The sequence below is a fragment of the Pteropus alecto genome, unplaced genomic scaffold, assembly GCF_000325575.1.
Source record: "Pteropus alecto unplaced genomic scaffold, ASM32557v1 scaffold86, whole genome shotgun sequence".
In the NCBI taxonomy this organism is placed as follows: domain Eukaryota; kingdom Metazoa; phylum Chordata; class Mammalia; order Chiroptera; family Pteropodidae; genus Pteropus; species Pteropus alecto.
Genome location: NW_006442109.1, coordinates 32,903,181 through 32,923,561, shown reverse-complemented (window position 1 = coordinate 32,923,561; position 20,381 = coordinate 32,903,181). Strand labels below are relative to the sequence as shown.

The following is a 20,381-nucleotide window of genomic DNA, read 5'->3' as shown; positions in this document are numbered from 1 at the left end:
AAGCTCCTTTAACGTCAAATACAATTATTGTAAGTATTTAAAATTTGTGAAAGCAAGCAAAGTTAAAAGAAAAGTATTTTCCTGAAAACAGATGTTCAAAATTACATGGCTAAGTATATTAATTAGGAAATATAGCATATGACCATTTCTTCAGTAAATGCTATAAATATATTTATATAGTACTTTTCAGACAACAAGCATTTTCTGATGAAGCTACTTTTATTGTAGTCTTAAAATAGCTATTACACAAAGAAGGAAAAATAGAGTCAAATAAAATAATTTTACCCCAGTGATTATATGGTGAAAATAAAGACTGCCCAAACAAAATCCAGATATGCTACTCAAAGCTTACTTTAGCTACAGCCCTGATTGGCCTCAGACTGTCTACAGAAAGCCTGACTTTACCTGAAAGGGGGTATCTGTAGAGCTGGGTCATCCACAGTTACTTTAACATTATGACCAGGAAAGCTGGTTTTCAAATGCTCAATGGAGAGAAATGTATCATTGAAATCAAGGGTGGCAATCTGATTGGGCATTTTTGAATAATGTGCACTACTTGGATCCCCGTAACCTAAAATGATATCATGCAGCCAGTCAGGTACCACACAGTCAGTATTCATCAGGTTCCGAATAGTCTCCAGCACAGCCTGTCAGTAAAAGGACAGAAAAAGATTGTGTCAAGAAGACATCTCAAACATTTGCACTTCAATGGAATGCAGAGCTAGCCACACTAATCCAGAATTCCCATGTGTTTCAGGGTAAGAAGCTATTTTCTGCTGACAGGTGTTTGGCCAGACTGAATCAACAGCTATATTTTCAGCTGATCCCATACACTGAGTTAAACAAAAGACCAAACTTAGCAAGAACAGTTTATCCGTTAGGAGTTCATTTACACAGAATGTCATAAATGAGTTTACCACTTGACTTCTGTTGGGTAGAATGAAAATCCAACCAGGTCCACACAATAGCAAGAAACATAGAACAAACCCTTAAAGAAAATGCTTCCTTAGGAATGACCAGAGTTTTCTCCCCCTTATATTCCACAGTTCCTCAATGCTAAGAACACACACAACCAGAAGCACATTAATGTGTGCCTCGACTGTGAAACACATCACAATTTAGAAATATTAAAACTGGCATTGTCGGAAATAAATTTAAAAAATGTGAACATGATATAAATGAAATGTCAAATAAAATTTCAGGATGAAAGAATCAGGACTACAATAAAAGGTCATTACAGTAGTTAATATCTACATAGTCAAAAGTAATTATTAAAAGCCAAGGCAAATTCTTATACTTTCCAATAATTCTTTCAACAAAATGATCTATTTCACATACGGAAATCAGAAGGCTAGGCTATTCAAAGGATAAAATAACCAAACTAGCCACTTTTATATCACAAATGCTATACAATCCAATAGGATAACAAAAATAACAGGATAGTTTTGTTAACCACACTCTTACCACATTGCCTTGTTTTGTTTTTTTGCACTTATCACTACTTGCAATTCTTATTCATGTACTTGGTTACTTGTTTATCACTTGTCTAATCCCCACTAGCAGGGATCTAGGACAGTTTAATATGGGATGAGTAAATGGACAGATAAATAATTATGATTCTAGTAGAGAGATAACAATGATACAAAGGAGCAGAATGTGGCAAACAGAAAAGAATATTACAAAATACAACAGGAACACAGTTCGAGGTAGGTGAGAGATGGATGTAGGAAACACTTTTGATATTAGGAAAGGTTTCATGGAGGAAAGCGGCATTTTAGTTTAACTCAAGTAAAGAATTTGTGAAAAACCTTTGATTTATATCATCATTAATGTAACATCACGGAAATGTTTTGAGAAGCAGAGTGAAATGTCAGTGGAAGAGTATGAAAAACAGGTGAATGGTGACTATGAGGAGAATAGGGGTAGAGACAGAGGAGGCTATTTGGGGCAACTATTCAGGCAAGAAGTAAAGATCAGGACAGGCTGTACAAACAGGAAGAGAGAGAGGAGATAAATGAGGGCTGCTGCCCAGGTATATAATGAAATACCAAATTTATCAAAAGAGCATTCTTCTTTTCCCAAACACGGCCAAGTTAATCATTCCTCCTTTTTCTTGGGTCAGAACCTGAATGCTTCTTTTGAACTTCCATGACACTTTTATCTCCATCTTTCTTATGGCTTTTGGCACCTTCTGAGCTTTCATGGTAGTTATTTGTCTATATTTCTAACTTCTCTTATTAGTGCTCTATGGACCCTAAAGGTATAAGCTGTCTCTTACTCATCTTTATTAGCTCCATATTACTTAGTACAATATCAGACACACAATAGGAATTAAATATAATGGTCAAAGGAATAAATATAAGAAACATACATTTCATTTTTGTAAACTGACTCATTCTGAGAAACAAAACAGAAACAGACAGAACAAAGCGTAATCATAAAAGTTTATTTTTACATTGCATTCTAATGTCAGAGAAATAATGTATAATCATTAGGTGTCATAAAGGGAAAATAAAGATAAATGGATAAAGAATGATGAGAAAGAAAGCTGTTACTTTAGATAAGGTTGCCAGAGAGAACTTCTCTTAGGAGGTAGCATTTTTTTTTAATTAATTATTTTTTTTTAATGGTGACATTGGTTAATGAAATCCAGTAAGTTTCAGTTGTACATTTTAACAGTAAGGTGTATATATATTTACACTGTGAGGAAGTAAGATTTAAACAGTTGTTGCCCATGTAAAGTGAGGGAACAAACCAGGTTAACACCTGGGAGAAGATTGCCTAGGTGGACGCAACCATATGTGCAAAGGCTTAGATTATTAAAGAACAGCAAAAAGGTCAGTGTGACCGGTATGGTGTGAATGAGGGAAAAGTATTAGAAAATGATGTTGGAGAGGTAGCCAGAAGACAGATGATGAACAGGCCACCTGGATTACGGTAACAACTTTCTACTGTGATGGGAAACCATTATGGTGATGACAGGGTACCCCAAGGTATAAGTGACATTCAGTTGCTATGTGGGGAAGCAGTCAAAAATGGAAGTAGGGATGAAGGTGTCTTGGACATGGCACCAGTGGAGGTGGTGAGCTAATCAGATTGACTGATGAATTAGATGTGGAGCAGGAGACAAAAGAAATCGAGAATATTTCCACCGTTTTGTCAACAGGCTGAGATGTGGAATCAATTTCTTTGTATTTGAAGTTTTCTTTTCTTAATCACAACAATGGGTAAAAGAAAAGGTAATAAAATAATAATGTTTAAGAAGCATCATGTTTGGGAGAGAGAGAAAGGCCTTTGTGCAAAAGCTACTGTTATTAAATACAAGAAATGCTCAATGTTTAACTTTGATAATATAGTTTCAAATAATAATTTTAAGAGTAAAACCCTTGACTAAAACTACTTCCTCCACAAAGTTATTATAAAAGTAAAACTCTCTAGCCCCCAAACCTCCGTTTTCTCACTAATGAGTGAAGTATAAATACATTATATCATAGAGTAGTTCAGAGCTCCAAGTATCCACAGCAGTATTCTTAAAGTGATATGGAAGTACACCTACTTTTGATTTTAAAAAGAATTCCTAGTAAACAAATAAACAAAATGTTTTCTTCACCTCGTACAGGGGCATAAACTGAGTATCTAATATACAAAAAGCAAGGAAGGAGGCTAACCTTTAAAGTAACACCTGGATTTATATTTTAAGTTTTTAAATTCATCAGAAGACAAAATATATTTAGTAAATAAATTTCCTTGTTTTTATATTTAATCTATATGTTAAGAATTTAAGAGAAATGTTTAGAATCAAAAGCAGTAATCATTATTTTCTTAACAAATCATTTTTAAACCTAGTATTTAAGTATTTACATCTTAACAGTTATTCAAATTATGACATAGTACTTTTAGTTATATAGACCTCAAATTACCTTAAAGTTATTTTCCTTTGGTTTTCTCCTCATTATTATATTGAAGGTTTCATATACATCTTCTGCTCCATTTTGTATAGTATTAGTCATATCCTGTTGATACTGGTTTGGATCCAAAAATACTCTAAATGTTCTTGACTCTCCTCTAAGATTGGGTCTGGGTTCAGGTCCTAAACATTTTTTAAAAGTTTGTTAAATGAAATGTATACTTTTCAAATACCAATATCAGTTAGCAGTATTCCTTTTCTAGAAATGATGAGTAAACAGTCCAGACTTGACTCCAGCCATTCCTTTGACTAAAATGCTTTCCACTTACCAATTTCAAATTCTAAGAAGCCGAAAATATTTTCTCCTTTCTCTAATTCTTATTATTTCTTCCAAGAACAGTTATGTAATGTTTATGATGCAATGCCATGCATTGCAATTACTTGTATATGTCCTCAAATAAAATGAGAGCCATAGAAGTCAAAAAACTTTACTTCTGTGAGTCACTCATAGTGCCTCTTACTTATTGCCTTACATATAGTAATTATCTGGCTCATCATTCTTTTTGTTCTTCCATATTCTATATCTAATATCACTGTTATGAAAGGAAATTTTATATACTAATGGCTGAAAACTCAGAGGCCCTTTGCCCACTCTTTTTTGTCGTAGATCTCCAACTCTGGTCACATTATGTGGTCTTATGTTTATTCCAACTATTTTTCATTCCCTCCTATTTTTCATTTTTTTAGTGATAAGAGTGGCCTAATTATCAGTACTTTAGTAATGGTATGATGTTGAAATCACAGATGATAAAAGCTAACTTAAGTTCTGAGAGAAGTTTAATAAATAGATTGTAAAATAAGCACTGGACATGGACGTGGTTATGATTTAATAGGAAATATTACCAAAAAAGTCAGGATAACATAAGAATTTCATAAAGCAATTAGTGATAAGCCTAAGAACTTAAAGAGCTGATGAACCTTATAAGGTAATGTTTCTAAAGGGGGTAATTCTGGCATCCCAGGCAGAAAACTTCCTTCTACAAGGCAGTTGTTTACACGCTTGGCATCCTTGTTCCCCACCCATCAAATTGCCATAGCTCATCACCTCCGACCCCTGCCCCTACCCCAGGCATCTGGCAATGTAAATACCACTACACACTTCAAAGTGCAGGGTAGTGCTGTTCCCAATTGAGAACCACTGCTATAATAAATCAAATCTAGTAAAACTTAAGATGGAAAATTTAGGCAAATATATCAATGACCTATAAAAGGTGTTCTGAGGTTTTTCAAAAGCAGTATTATAAAGTATTAAAAAAGGAAAAGTTTTAAACACAGTGATTTCAAAATATCTTGTCCTTTCCACTTCTAAGATAGAAGTTTAGAAACCATATTATTTATTTCTAAAACTGGGTGGTCAGTACTCTACCTATTTTATATAATATTCTTTGTGTCGATTTAGTATATAAAACAACTAAAAATATTACCTAAGGTGTAAAAAGAAAAAAGGAAAAAGAATTTATCATGTACATATACTCTTTGAAAAATATAGATCATCATACCATCTTCAATGACACGTCCTTTATCATCCAGCATGCCCTGGATTTCACAGCCTCTGACATAAACCAGTCCGACCTGCTCAATAAAAGGTCTCCTACGGTCAAACTTGGTACCATAAGGTTTTGTGGGACGCACAGTAATTAAAAAGCACACATCGTGCTTACGAAGGCCTGGTAAAACATAAAGACATTTTCACTTATTAGAAAATCCTTATTTTCAGTCTTTTGTTGGCAAATTCTGTTCCTTTTATCTTTGGAATAGAGATACAAACATTTAAAATATCAGAGGTGATCAATGATTATATTTGCATTGTAATACAATTATGAGTTTTTCTATAATCTCTAATACTCACTGTTTGATAGCAACAATTAGAATGAAAGTTTCTCTTTATATTTTAAAATTGGAAACTTCTATGCCATGAATACATTACTGAATAAGTCCTCCAAGTCAGGCTATAGCTCCAAAATTGGATGCTCGTCATCATTCTTATTTTTAACATTCTTAATAAGTAACCAAAACTATGGTTGGCATATAATACATCTACATCATATTTAGCAGGTTTCTAACATCAGTTTAAACTATCCATCAGTCATTCCAACAACAGTCTAACAGTATTTTACCAAAAAAAGGTCAACTCAAGAAAAATTCATCAAGGCACAAAAGCACTGTTTACAGATATCTTCTTAAGAAGAATAATTATATGTAGTTTCAGTTGGCAAATACTGAAAATTTTTATAAGTGACTGTCAAGCAATAGACTTGTGCCAAAGTTCATGGCTTCTCAGTTATTTGACCAAAAATTGGATTCAACTTCATTCCTCAGCTATATTAAAAGTAGACACTGGAAGATAAAGGACATAAAATTACATCACACAACATATAATGTTATATCACTTTTTTTTTTCTGATTCGATTTTGTTAGTCAGTGTATGACATAAATGCAAATTTAAATAGTCTGCTTGCTAATAACCCTGGTAGCAAGATATACAACTAAATCAAATCAACAATGTGAGTGTGTAGCTAATAATATTGGGATCATTCTGATTTCTTTCAATGTGGAGTGGGTTTTGAGTGTGGCTAGAAATAATAACTCTGATTCATAATAATAATGTTTAATTCTCAAATTCTATGCAAAGAGGCAAGAGAAGCAATGAGAACTAAGGGGAACTGTTCACTATGTGAGTTGTACTGCCTGTATGACTTCTGATCTCCACAACTCATTAAAACTTCTAAGTGTTAGAGCCAAAAAAGTGGCACTGAGAAGTAATTTAGTCCCTACCAATGTCACTTTTTGGCATCACTGAGGGATGACTGCCTGTTCCCTCCTAAAGCAGATCATTTTACTATGGACGTCTTAGATTCAAATTAAAAATACCTATGTTACAATGAGCTTAACTACCTCTTTCCTTTCAATCATTTGCATTTACTCCATCTGTCAATGTGCCTTCTGGAGCAGAAACCAGCATTTCAATTTCCTTAACCCATTTCTCATTTAGAAAAAAAAAGTGCAGCTCACTGCCAGTGTTAATTTAATTTTACATAAACATGCTCTTTGATACTGAAGCAAATCTGACTGGTTTTCAATGTGAAAATAAAATATAAAAACTGTTCTTGAAGTTATTTCTAAACAGAACTTGTCTCTAATCCTAATGTAACAGAAATGTATACATAAATTGGATTCATCAAATGAATCTTCAGCTAACAACTGTTCGAGAACGTTAACATCACGTGTAGAAATGCTATGTTTTCTAGGATTTGACATTTTCAGTGATCGAGAATTACTATATTTTGTAAATGAAAATACCACCACTAAAAACAGAATGCTTTAAATAGAATAATGTCATTTGTTTCCAAAGACTATCGATATGCCAGAGCAATGAGAAAATAATAAAAAAGCAAGATATTTCATGGCAAATGAAATATGGGGGTACGGTTACGACTGTAATCCTTGAGTTATCTCAGGGTAAACAGTGCAGCCGCAAGAGCTGCTGGCAAGTATTCTCAAGGCAAATGGGAAAAGGGTTCTTTCTTTTTTTAGAGAAGATGAGAGCTTGAGCTTCAAACCTTCTTGAAAGGACAAGAAGGACGTTTTATAGTATTTAGCTTAAACTCTTCAAAGCTATTCTGTTTTTACAGGCCAGCATTCACTACTGTTTACAGAATCTCCCTCTCAATTTTTGCCTCCATTTTCTATTTGGTTACTCTATTTGTGATCAATACTAGCCCTGAATTTTGGCTCTGACCTCCTAGAAAACACTTTCTCCTCATTATGTCCCCAAATAGAAATCACTTGTTCCACAATACTCTAATATTCTCTATCTTGCCCATCAAAATTCACTCATTCTATTTCTCATTCTACCAGAGGTTTATGAAAAAAAAAAAAAGAAAAGAAAAAGAAAAAAGAAAAAGACTAATGTCCTTCTTTATAGCAGTCTCACATAAAACATCCTTTTTTTTTTCCTTACCACCATAACACAGACTTGTCATTTGTCATCTATAAATTTCTGTAAGGGGTCATTTTTTGTTGTTAAGTTTTTTTTTTCAATACTACTTCTAGGGGTAGCCAATAAGATTTCAGTTTATTATCACCATGTAGAAGTGTTTGATATCTCCTTAAGCTCCAAGGAGTAATAAATATAAGACCTTCTCCAGCAACTTAACACCTTTCTCAAGATTCAGAAATAATAAAGATATACATTAATCTAGATTTATAATGTGCCAGACTGGAACCCTTCTGAAGGATAGAGGAGTCACAGAAACAATCTTGTCACAAACTATACCCACTATAGTGACCATTTGTTAAACATTTCACCAGCTTCACTGCTGGATTCCTTTAGATTTATGTGATAAATATATCATATAGTCCCTCTGGTTTTAAACAGCTATATCAGGAGCAGTAATTTCTGAAAACTGAACCATTAAGGGACTATCCCATTCCTTCTGGCATGCCAAGAAGGTGGAAGGAGATAAAATCCACCAGCTACCATTCCTCAACAAGGCAGCAAGAGCTCTCACAGACAGCTGGGAGAAAAATATAAAAGTGCTAATTAAAAATCAGTTCATGTGCCATTTCTGACGTAGGTGCTATTGATGTTTTAACTGTATTTGACTTAGAACTTTTGAACATATTTGCCCCTAAATAAAATTAATTATGGAGCTCTTATCCCTAAAATCTTGCCTAGCAAAAAATAGAAAAAATAACTCAATTTCTCTGCAATTATTACTTACCTTTGAGTACATCTGATTTTACTGAGTCTTTATCTGACTTCCTCCCTTTGGTACAAGTAAACTATTATTATTTCTTTCTGAGTTTTTTTGCTAGATCTCCCTAAAACTCCTTCAGAGTTTGTCCCATTTAGATTTTGTATCTTTATTTTCCATAAATTATAGTCATCCCTATTCTCTTCACTTTGGCTGCTTTTATCTTTTAAAAATATTAATTTTCCTTATTCGCTCTACATGAGTGTTCCCTCTTTCTTCAGTCAACAGCAATAGTTCTACTCCTTTTATATTAATCCTACAAATTCATAAACATTAGCTTGCTAAATTTAAAACACTTTCCACTCAGCTCTGCAAACTGCAATTTTCAAAACACTTTGGTATGAATGCTATTTCATGCTTTTTACTCAAGTATTAAGGCATTTAATTATTCTTATGTGATCTTTGGTATTTTTACTAATAATAATTACAAAGACAATTGTCATTCTTAAAATCAAACTTTAAGGATAAAATTTTAAAGGAGTTTAAAAAGGTAATATTTAAGTAAAAGTACTCTGCTAATTCTCTAAGTGAAAGTCTATATATAAACTGAAAAAGCAAAAGGTAACCACTTTTTGAAATACAAAATTACCTTCCCATTCGTCTTTGATGTGGTCTCTAACATTCAGATTGATGGTAACGTCCGCACGAACTCGGGTTGGCCAGTTTTCACCTATGTTGGGTTTCGCAACCTCAACCACAGTGAAAGCCACAATAGGCTGAGCCATGCGTGCCCAACCACCAAATACTACACCACCGTACTCAGACTGCCTGAAAACCAAAGAAGTGGACAATTACTCAAATAATATATAACTTTCCTCCAACTTTTAGACAAGTGAAACTAGTAAGAATATATATTTAGCTAGTATTTAAGCCCTTACATTAGCGACTCCTATTTCTAAACTTGAAACAAAAAATTTAAGTCTCAACATACAGGGAGTATATAAGGTAGGATGAAACAGGTAAACATGACCCAGAAAAGAAAGGGAAGTAGAGGAATATCTACTGATATTCTTCACAACCCTGGGGAAAAAAGATAACTCTATACACACAAGAGCTAAGCCATTTTCTCAAAGAATGAAATAATCATGCACATTTAGTTTTATTTTATTTTCTTAATCTTTCCCCCTTCATCAAGATAGTGTGAACTGTTTATATTTTATCTTATGTACTATGAATATTTCTATAAGCTATTCCAAAAAACATTTAGAACAAGCTAGAATTTGAAAAATTAAAAACAAGCAAATGATAATATCTATATGCAAATGTCTCCTTTAGAGTATAATACTGAAACCATTAAAAAGATGCTGCCAAGGACTGAGGGGACAAATAATCAAGCTAGTTGCAATAATTAGAACCACTACCATCCAAACGTTCATTCTTTCTTCTTATATTAGTCTACCTAGTGCTTTAATTTTTACATTAAATAGTGTATTTGGGAAATCTGTAATATAAAAACTGCAGCAATACTCCAAAATTGGAAAGTACTGCCAAAAATGACATGCTTGAAAATAAATTACATTGTAAGGCTTTGTGTCAAACAAAAAACTGTAGAACTTCTTAATATCAAAGAGTGAAACTAATTAAAAATAAAAGCTTTGCAATCTATGACTTGGTTCATACTAGGACAATTTCAAAAGGCATTACCTTGTGTCTAAACCCTTTGTAATAACTTTCTATCAGCACTCCTCTATTTTTTACAACTTTACTACAGTATAGTTTATATATCATAAAACTCATTCATTATAAATGTAAAATTCAATGATTTTTATTAAATATATAGAGTTGTGCATCCATTACCATAATCCAATTTTAGAACACTTCCATTATACTTAAAAAAGATCCCTTTTGCCCAACTGCAGTCAATCCCTGTTCCTACACCCAGGCAAGCACTAATCTACTCTGATTCTTTTTCCCCCTTATAAAATCTACTTCCATCACGAAGCATTAAAAAGTACAGACTTTTGACCCTTATCAACATGTTCTCTTTTAACCTGCTCAGTAGTTTCGACGGCCTGAACACATGATCATTAAAACTATGCAATGAGTAAAAATGCCTCTGCTACTTTTCTACCATCAGGATACATGAAGCAGAAAGACCTGTCCCACAGCAGAAATCATCATTTTTAACAGTTTTTGATTATGAACAATTAGAAATGAAAATTTAGAAAAATTGAGTATCACAAGTTAACTCCAAAAAGTGAATAATCTTCCCCCAGCAGAAAGTAATGTAAATAAAAAGTTTCTTTTTAAATTAATAGAGCATAAGTATTGCTGCTTAATTAAGTAAAATATAAGTGAATTCTATTTGATGAGCTGCTAGTTAATAAATCCCTACTCTGCAAAATGGCCAACATTAGGTCCAGAATCTGAGCATGTCACCACAAGATAACCATAAATTCTAAGGAAGCTTTCGGATCAAGCACTCCCCTGGCATCCAAACAACGGGCAATAACATCAGCAAAGCTGTGGGCAGGGATGATCAGCCAGAGGGTGAACAAATTTCGCAGCACTGCTTGCCTACTGACTCAACTGATTATTAAGTCAAAAATACTTTATGCTTGCATTCTATAGTCTCACCCAGAATAACTATTTACATAATAATTAAAAAAATAGAACTGTGTATGAAATAAAACATGGAAGTAAAAATAAAGATCATAATCATTGTGTCCATATAGTTCTCTGTAATTAGTAAACAGAGACGCCTTGCAGATACCTGAATCAATTCATATTCAAAATATGTTAAGCTTTTCATACAGAATGTACTATAATTGTATATAGTCACACATAGTGTGACTATAATGCAATGAAAATCCACTTTACAGATTTATTTTACTCACTTATAGTTCACTTGTGAAATATAACTTATCTCCATCAATTTCATACTTAGAATGAACTAGTGAATGAAGGGCAATTACCCAGTCATGTCTAAAAACTGAAACTAACGTGCACAAATCTCCTAATGTACAGCTGCCTGCAGTAACTAGAATGAAACCCTTTTCTTAGCTAAAGGAATGAGCTAGCAGGTGGGGAGTTGAGTTTAAGCAGAAGAGTTCTTCAAATAACAAGACCTACTTAACTGGCTCTAAAAGTAAATGCTGATGATTTAGTCTCTTCAAGGCAATCAATGAACAGAGGACCAGGGAAGATTTTCCAATGTTCCACTCCATGCAACGTTCAGAAAGGCACCTTGTCGCCCACTAGGTTCCTCAGAAAGACTGGCTGAGACTGGCAGTGACAGCCACAAGAGCAGTCAGGGTAGCAGAACACTCATTTATCATAGGCTTCTCCAAGGACTTAAACTGTCCTGCCCTAGTACAAGCCTGCTGGCTGGCCCGTACCCTTTCCTCTTTACCCTTTTACTAACGCCCAACCTACTTCCCTCCCCAAGAACGATGACCTCTCCACCTTTATCCCCAGTCCCACCTCCAAGTACCCCGATATTTTACATTTTAGCACTGTTAATATATTCTAATTTACATTAAAGAATTTCTCAAAGAATAAATATCTCATATTTTGGAGGGCATCTTCGTGCCAGGTATATTAACTCTAAACACACTTATGAGGTTTCTGACAGAAGTATGTCAGTCACTGTTTGCATATCTTCATTGCAAGTAGAACCAATTTACTAACCATGGCTTCATTCTGCTGACACTATCCTCGATGTCTTGCCTAATTTCATAAGTTGATTCTAAGCGGAAGAGATTAAAATTCCTTAGGAGGTAATCATGAAGAGTCAAAAACTGCAAATTCAACTTAGGAAGAGCAAGACAACCTGAAAAGGAAAAGAACGTCCATATTTGCATTATTTTTCAAAATTAGACGTCTGCTCTCTAAATAAAAAAGGCATCACAAATTTGTTAAGAATCTAATTTAATGATGTCTAAAATATACCGTATTTGATAAGGTCTTATTTTTATTTTCACACAGAACCAAAACCAAGTTAACGAATGCTGTGTATTAAGAATTGGGAATAAAGGATGAATGTCTTAATACATGTAATCTGCATATCAATGATTCATATGTAAATAGCGCTTCTAAAACATATCTGAAGATACTTTAATGCTTTAATGCAGTCTCAGGTAGTTTAAAAATTCTTCCTTTACCACCTCATTTACATTTGGCAAATCTCAAAATAAATAATGCTTCTATAAACTTAGCCCAAGACAAAATTACCAAAAAAACTGAATTAGCATACTATAGTGCATAAATCTATCTCCAATGATCCCTAATGTGCTCTGAACCTTTGCCTTTTTGCTAGATTTTAAGGGTAAGGCATTGATTATATATTATGCCTGGAGTTATTTCCCTTCTCTCATTGTATAAATGAATAATATTCTTTCCATTATCCTCACTTAATACTATTTCCCTTGGATAATAAATGACCAAAGCAATCAGCGCAATATCAAAAGGTTAAAAAAGATGAAGAATCCAAAACACATTTTACTGGCAAATCATATTATTTTTATCATCCCTATGCAGCTAAAACCAAGAAACAATGATATATAAAAATTTCATATCAATTATGCTAGTAAACTCTGACTTAAAATCTAATTCAATGGCTTCCAGGCCATAGGTGAAGGAAAGTATCTCTTTCAATAATGTATTTTTATTAAAAAAGACAATTAAAATGTCACCATTTTGTAACCCTTACTGAATTGACAAATGTAGGAGGTGTTAAGCAGCAATGGCTACTAACATGACAAAAAGAGAATCAACCAGACACTATGTGTCTCCTGATGAAAAAAATATACCATCACCAAGAATCTTGCCAAAAAGACAGAACTTCAGCCTGATCAAGTCTCTGCATCTAGCTGCTAATTTGCAAGAAAAATAAGGCACGAAGGACATACTGAGAGTCAACAGAAAAATCTAGACTATGGGAAACTATACAGAGCAAACGATGGAGGTTCTTCAACAGAAAGAAAAGGAAGGCATATAGGGGGTACCTGTAAAGACATTTTGAAAATATGCCAGACTGACTATAATGTCTAGAGATGCACAAATGAGTGATAAAACTATACAAAAAATACAATATAGGAATGGCTATAAAAGCCAAGAAATAAATGGTTACTTTCAAGTAGAGGAAGCAGGGATTAGAAAGAGGCACATGGTAGAGTTCTGGGACAGCTGATAAAGTGGTTACAGGGTTTCATGGCATTTCCCTTATGATAATTAGTAAAGCTTTATAGATATTCTGTGTGGCTTTCTATATTTGAGTTTATCTTATAATAAAAGGTTTTTAAAAGGCAAATTTTATAAAGGATTTCTTTACAATTCTTACATTGTAATTTTTATTTTTTTCTGTCCCAATTTCACACTTATTTTCTCTCCTTGGGAGCAAGAAGTGGCTTGCAGGAATAGCTTTAATCTTTGCCTATTTCACAGCATCAGATATTGGGCCCCGCAACACAGACCCATCAATGGTCAATGAAGAACAATAGCGAGATATAGCGAAGTCTCTGAAAACAGCTATATTACAGTCAAGTCATCTGGTAACTAATATGGTTCTGAAATACTTTCATTCTATGAAAGGTGCAAAGACTTAAATTTTGATAAGTATTACTTTCACTTAACATCGTTAATCATAAGCATGAAAAAAAAGTAATGCTTTATACTAAGCAAAATGTTTAAGTTCAGACCAGCATCACAGAATAGTACTAAAAGCTAGATATAAGTTTGTCTACAATTTTTAAGGATATAACTTTTTATTTACAGGACAAAATTCTTAAGTGTTATTTGCCTCGTAGAGACTGATGAAAGAGTTTGATGTCATACACATATGGTTTTAAATGCTTTTAGTATGAATGAATTAGAAAAGTGAGAAAATAATGCATTAACCACTGTCAGAACATTAAAAGGTATGAAGATTGCCTATTCTGAAATCTAGTACAATTTTAATACACTGGGTTTATGGTGTCATAGCTTCAGGTTATAACTCTAAAGTAACAATTTTTCTTTTAAACCAATGTACGAACACATACTGGTAATGTTTTTAAAAGAGCCACATTTCTTCCAATAATAATACTGTTGTTCAAAAGATTTCCTGAATTTTTTTTGAAATATGCCTTCAAAATGTGTCAGAATGTACTTTGTAATACATTCAATTATGGTGAATTCTCATCCTTAGAGGACGGCAAAGCATTTAGAAACAAATCTGTTGAAATAGGTAGGTGGATGAAGTAGGCAATACCATTCTGAATCAAAACTAAAGATTTGTTATTAACTAATAATGATGTTCTTCTTCTTCTTTTTCTTCTTTTTTTTTTTTTGGTGATTACCTGGCTCTACAAGGAATTCAAAAAAGCTTTAAAAAAAGGCTTTGAAAAATAATGTACTACCAAACAAAGCCTATTATAGTGACATAATGAAAAGCTACACTTATTGTATTATTAGGTCTCCTAAAAATACAGTTTTATCGCATATATACAGACACACACAATTAGGGCATGGTTCGAATTAATAAAAATCCTTAATGCAAGCATTCAAAATATTGAATAATTTCTAGCTTCTAAAGTTGAACTTGAGGGTACCATAAAATTATCCGAATATATATAATACATAGGAGTATTTTCAGTTACATATGATGAATTCTAAACTAAGTTTCTTGTTACACCCAGATCTTGTACTTCTTTATCATACCTTCCCCTGAATAATACTCAGTTGGGACAATATTTTCATCCCATATAATTTTCTCAGTTGGATACAAAGGCATCTGGTTCAATTGCTGAATCTGAGAAATTCGACGTTCATGACGAGATACCTAAAAGAAACAGGTTCAGGCAAAGTTAGAAGCATCTTTTTTTTAATCGAAATAATTTATGGAGAAAATTCACCAAAGGTATGGAATAAGAAACTTCACGTCTTTCAGTTACAGTAGCAGTTAACAAGAGATTTTCCCCTCTCTTCCATAAATCCAAAATGAAGGCGATACCAATCACGATGGTCTTTGGAATCAGATCTAAGTTCAACTCCCAGCACCTCTACTTATGAGCTATGTAAAAGCTGGGGCAAGTTACTTCAACCTCCCTGATCTTAGTTTCTTTTTCAGTGAAAAAGATAAAATGCCACTCAGCTCTCAGGTTTCTTATGAAAATGAAATGGAATACTATAAAACAGGGTTAAAGTGCCTGGCACATGCCAAGATCTTAAAAACCATAGCAATCAGCATTCACCGATGTAAGAAAAATAATGGGAGCCCTTAGGTCCTAGGTTATAGTTTTCATTCTTGTACTAACTTGCTAAACAATCTAGGAAAGTTTATTAATAAGCTGGCTTCATTCTTTTTTGTAAAATGAAAGAGTTAGACTTGATGATCTTTGTACTCTTTCATTGTTAGTATCAGAGTAAACTATCTCATGTACAAAAATAAGTTTATTACCTAATTAACAGATGCTAAAATAATGATATATTTGAAAAGTGTCAGTTCTCTCCAGTAGAGATAGTATTATTTTAGGAAAGATAGTGTGATTACATCTAAATAATGTGCATATTTCGACTTTTAATCATAATTTGGATATTAGAAAAATTCAAAGCCTGAGGAAATTGTTTAGAAGGGAAAAATGAAAGATAATGCTGGAGTGCTATAAATTTTTAAAGTTGTTTTTTTTTTTGGCATAACTATCTAAATTTTAAGAATGAAATCTTAGCTATAAGACCCTAAAAGGCATAGGATCAAACCTATTTTCCATTAGAAAGGTTCCTGGAAAAATCCTCATTTCTTTCTATAGTAAGGGTTTATTATTAATCCTCAAAACTTGACTTACAAGAGAAGATTTTACATTGTCAGAAAATAGGACAAGGAATTTTTAGAAAGTACTTGTAGTCAGCGACAATGAAAAGGAATTCGTAAAAAAGAAGGCAAAGTGGTGACCCAGAACATTCATTTCGTGCAAGTAAATATATCCATAAAAAGTATTGTCCATACTTAATTTAAAACCCTTCCCAAGGATTTCTCTCCAAATGGCACTTAAACACCTGTCCCCAGGCTTAAAACACCTGCTTTAAGTAGTTTCCTGTTACAACTAGAAAAACTAGTATATCATCTTTCTTTCTACATTATATTTTATACCCTGCATTATAAGTATTAGCTTGGAATATAAGTCACAAAACCATGTGCCCATTATTGTTCCATGTGTGTAAAAAATGTATATATACATCCACATGATACATGCTTACATAGGAATAAAAAAAGTTGGAAACACGAAAAACAACTAACCTTTTGGCAGCCAGGAAAAAAAAATTAAAACAAATTGTTATTTTTTTACCCATAGGACTGACAAAATTGGGAATTCATAACATTCAATGCTGGCAGTAGCTTATGGAAACATACTTTAATACATTGTTGGTGGGAACATATACCTTTTGGAGGATAATATGGCTGCATCTTTTTCTCTTTTAAATAAGCACATGCTTCAATGAAATAATTTCACTTCTAGGCACCTCTCCTAAATATTCACATTTGGGTACAAAGAGGCATGTACAAGGATCACACCATTATTTGTAATAGTGAACATTATAAACAACCTAAATTTTCATAGTGGGAGTATGGTTAAATACTTATCCATTTTATGAAATAATTTACTGAAGTTAAAAATATGGTATGTCCCTTCCCTTAATATTGCTCTGAACCTAAAACTGCATTAAAAAATAAAACTTTACCAAAAAAAAAAAGTATTAGTTTGAGAGTTAAAGCCCTTGTTTCTTGAAAAGATTGAGAAATCCCTCAGAATTCTTAAACCACTAGGTTAGTGATAACTTACTCTATTTCTAAACACTCCTAAATTTTGTAGTGATAAAGGTATGGCTTAATATGCAAGATATTGTATTTAAATAACTTTTAAAATAAAGATATATACGAACACATATATTATCTGTAGATGTGTGTTTGTGCAACTGTGAGCTCTTAAAAGGCAGGAATGGTGCCAGCTATGTATCCACAAGGCCTGAATGCAGTGCTAGATATAGAAGTTGTTCATAAATGTTTGTGTGGAATAAATTCTTGCCATAAAGCAGTTTTAAGAAGTAAAAGACTTGAGAAAAGAAGTCTGATAAAATCAAATGATATAATTTCCAAAGCAGCAATTATTTACCTAATCTTTAGCTCAGAAAAAAATCTGTACCACATCTTTAAGAACAATTCAAAAAAGTAGAGAAAACCACATGCAAAATTCAAAGGACATTAATATGTATTTACCAGCAATTCTAGAAGAAATTCTTTATCAAAAGTTGTGTCTTCTGCTTTAGGAAGAGTTGGTAACAAGCAGAGGTATGATGCCACCTGGTGGAGTGTATTTGAACTGCAAAATAAAAATTTCAAATCAGAATATTTTATTAACTTCATTTTTGAAACATGTAATTTTATAGACCATTTAAAAAGTTTTACCTAGTAATTATAATCCTATGACATAAGAAGCAAATATAAAATGTCATCAATGAAAGTTAAACCCCTAATACAGGGTTTTCAAAGTGTCTTCTGCAAACCTCTCGTGGTCCCTGAGATCATTTCAGGGAGTCTGCAAGGACACTTTTTTTTATATTAACACTAAGACTTGGTGTGTTTTTCTTTACTGTCTTTAAATACACAGTGATAGTATAAAAGCAAAAATGGGTAAAATTGCTGGCATGGATCAAGGCGGTGGCACCAAGCAGTACTATAAGTAGTCACGGCATTCTTCACTGCCATGCGCAGTTAAAAAAAAAGTTTTAAGAATTTCCTTAATAAAGCAACAAAATATTATTAATATTAAACTTGGACTACTGAGTATCTATTTTTTAAAAATTCTGTGTGACTGAGTGGGAAGTACACGTTTGTACACGTTTACTTGAATAACTGACAAACGATAGTTATTCAGACTTGTATAAATGTCAGATTTTTCAGATTTGAACAAAATAAACCTATAACTTCAAGGAAAACAAATGACTGTATTTGTTGCCAAAGATATTAAACTTCCAAGTGAAAAATTGGAATTTTGGAAAACTTGCCTTTGCCACTATGAGCTTGAGAGGTTTCCACTACTTAACTACAAGTTTAATGACCTCTCAAAATTCCTTCGAACACTGTCCCAGGCCCTAGTAACCACCAACTGGTTTTCAATCTTTATAATTTTGCTTTTTTCAGAAGGTTAAGTAAGTAGAATCATATATTATGTTGCCTTCTGACACTGGTTGCTTTCATTTAGCATAATGCATTTGAGATTCACCCACATTATTGTGTGTATCTGTAATTAGTTCCTTTTTATCGTTGAGTAATATTCCATTATATGGATATATCATGGTGTATTCATTCATTTTCCAGTTAAAGGATATTTGTGTATTTCAGTTTTTGACAAATTAAAATAAAGCCACCATATGCCTTTGTGTAAAGATTTTTGTGTGAATGTAAGTCGTCATTTCTCTTGGGCATGTCTGTGACATCACTAGATCACACAATAAGTGCATGTTTAACGTTATAAGAAACTGTCAAATTTTCCCGAAGTGTTACTACCATTCTGAATTTCCATCAGTAATGTATGAAAGTTCCCATTGCTCCACATCCTTGTCAAGAGTTAATACATTGCTGTTTCTATACACAATTCCAATAGGAATGTAATGGTATCTTATTATGATTTAAATTTGCATTTCCTTAATGACTAATGATGCTAAGCATCTTTCTGTAGGCTTACAGAAATCTAACTTCTTTGGTGAAGCATCTTTCTGTAGGCTTACAGAAATCTAACTTCTTTGAAGTATCTGTTCAAGTCTATAGCCATTTTTTTATTAAGTTGTTTCCTGAGTCTTGTGTTTAGCCAACATTTTCTCCCAGTTTTGGGCTTTTCATTCTCTTAAGAATGTCTTCAAGTTGAAGTTTTAAATTTTGATAATCTAATTTATCAATATTTTTCCTTTATGTATTGTGCTTTGGTATCTACAAATATCTTTGCACAAACCACAATCACAAAGATTTTCTCCTATATTTTCTATAAGTTTTAGTTTTGGTATTTAGATCTACATTTAATTTTGAGTTAATCTATATATATGATATGAAGTATGAGTGAAATTTCTTACTCTGCATATAGATGTCCAATTATTCTGGCACCACTGCTAAAAAGATTATTCTTCCTCCATTGAATTGCCTTGGCACCTTAGTCAACAATCACTAATCAGCCATATGTGTGTGGTCTATTTCTAAACTAGAATCTGTTCCAGTGATTTGTACGTCTATCTTTTTTTCAATACCATAATGTCACAGTTACTGTAACTACTTAGTAAGTCTTGGAATAAGGTAAGTAGATATCCTCTTACTTTGTTCTTTTTCAAAATGATTTTGGCAATTCTAGTTCCTTTGCCTTTCCATATTAGTTTTGTAATAAGCTTATAAAGTTCTATATAATACCCTGCTGGGATTTTGACTGGAACTGAATTATACCTATATATCAATTTGGGCAGAACTTATACCTTAACTGAGTCTTCTCATTCATGAGCAACGGCATTTCCATTTCTAAAATTAATTCACTCTGTGCAATTAATTGCACCAACTTCCTTAACATAGTTTCAGATATTACATTAAAATTAACTTTTAAGAAAATATCATCTGTCAAGTTTTGATATAATATCAAAGAATATTCCCAATTACTTGAAAAAGCTTTTAAAATACCCCTTCTTTCTATAAAACGCTGCAT

The 20,381-nt window shown here is 32.9% G+C and overlaps 1 protein-coding gene across 1 annotated transcript in view; it reads right to left on the bottom strand.

Annotated features, from left to right (window-relative positions):
- AQR (aquarius intron-binding spliceosomal factor) overlaps positions 1–20,381 on the bottom strand; it is an 87,049-nt gene that overhangs the window by 32,532 nt on the left and 34,136 nt on the right. The window contains exons 14-20 of the mRNA XM_006920517.3: positions 17,918–18,020; positions 15,364–15,484; positions 12,355–12,496; positions 9,314–9,492; positions 5,467–5,634; positions 3,921–4,090; positions 406–647 (exon numbers count right to left, since the gene is read on the bottom strand). Of these exons, the coding sequence (XP_006920579.1) occupies positions 406–647; positions 3,921–4,090; positions 5,467–5,634; positions 9,314–9,492; positions 12,355–12,496; positions 15,364–15,484; positions 17,918–18,020 (1,125 nt within the window). The remainder of the gene's footprint in view (positions 1–405; positions 648–3,920; positions 4,091–5,466; positions 5,635–9,313; positions 9,493–12,354; positions 12,497–15,363; positions 15,485–17,917; positions 18,021–20,381) is intronic.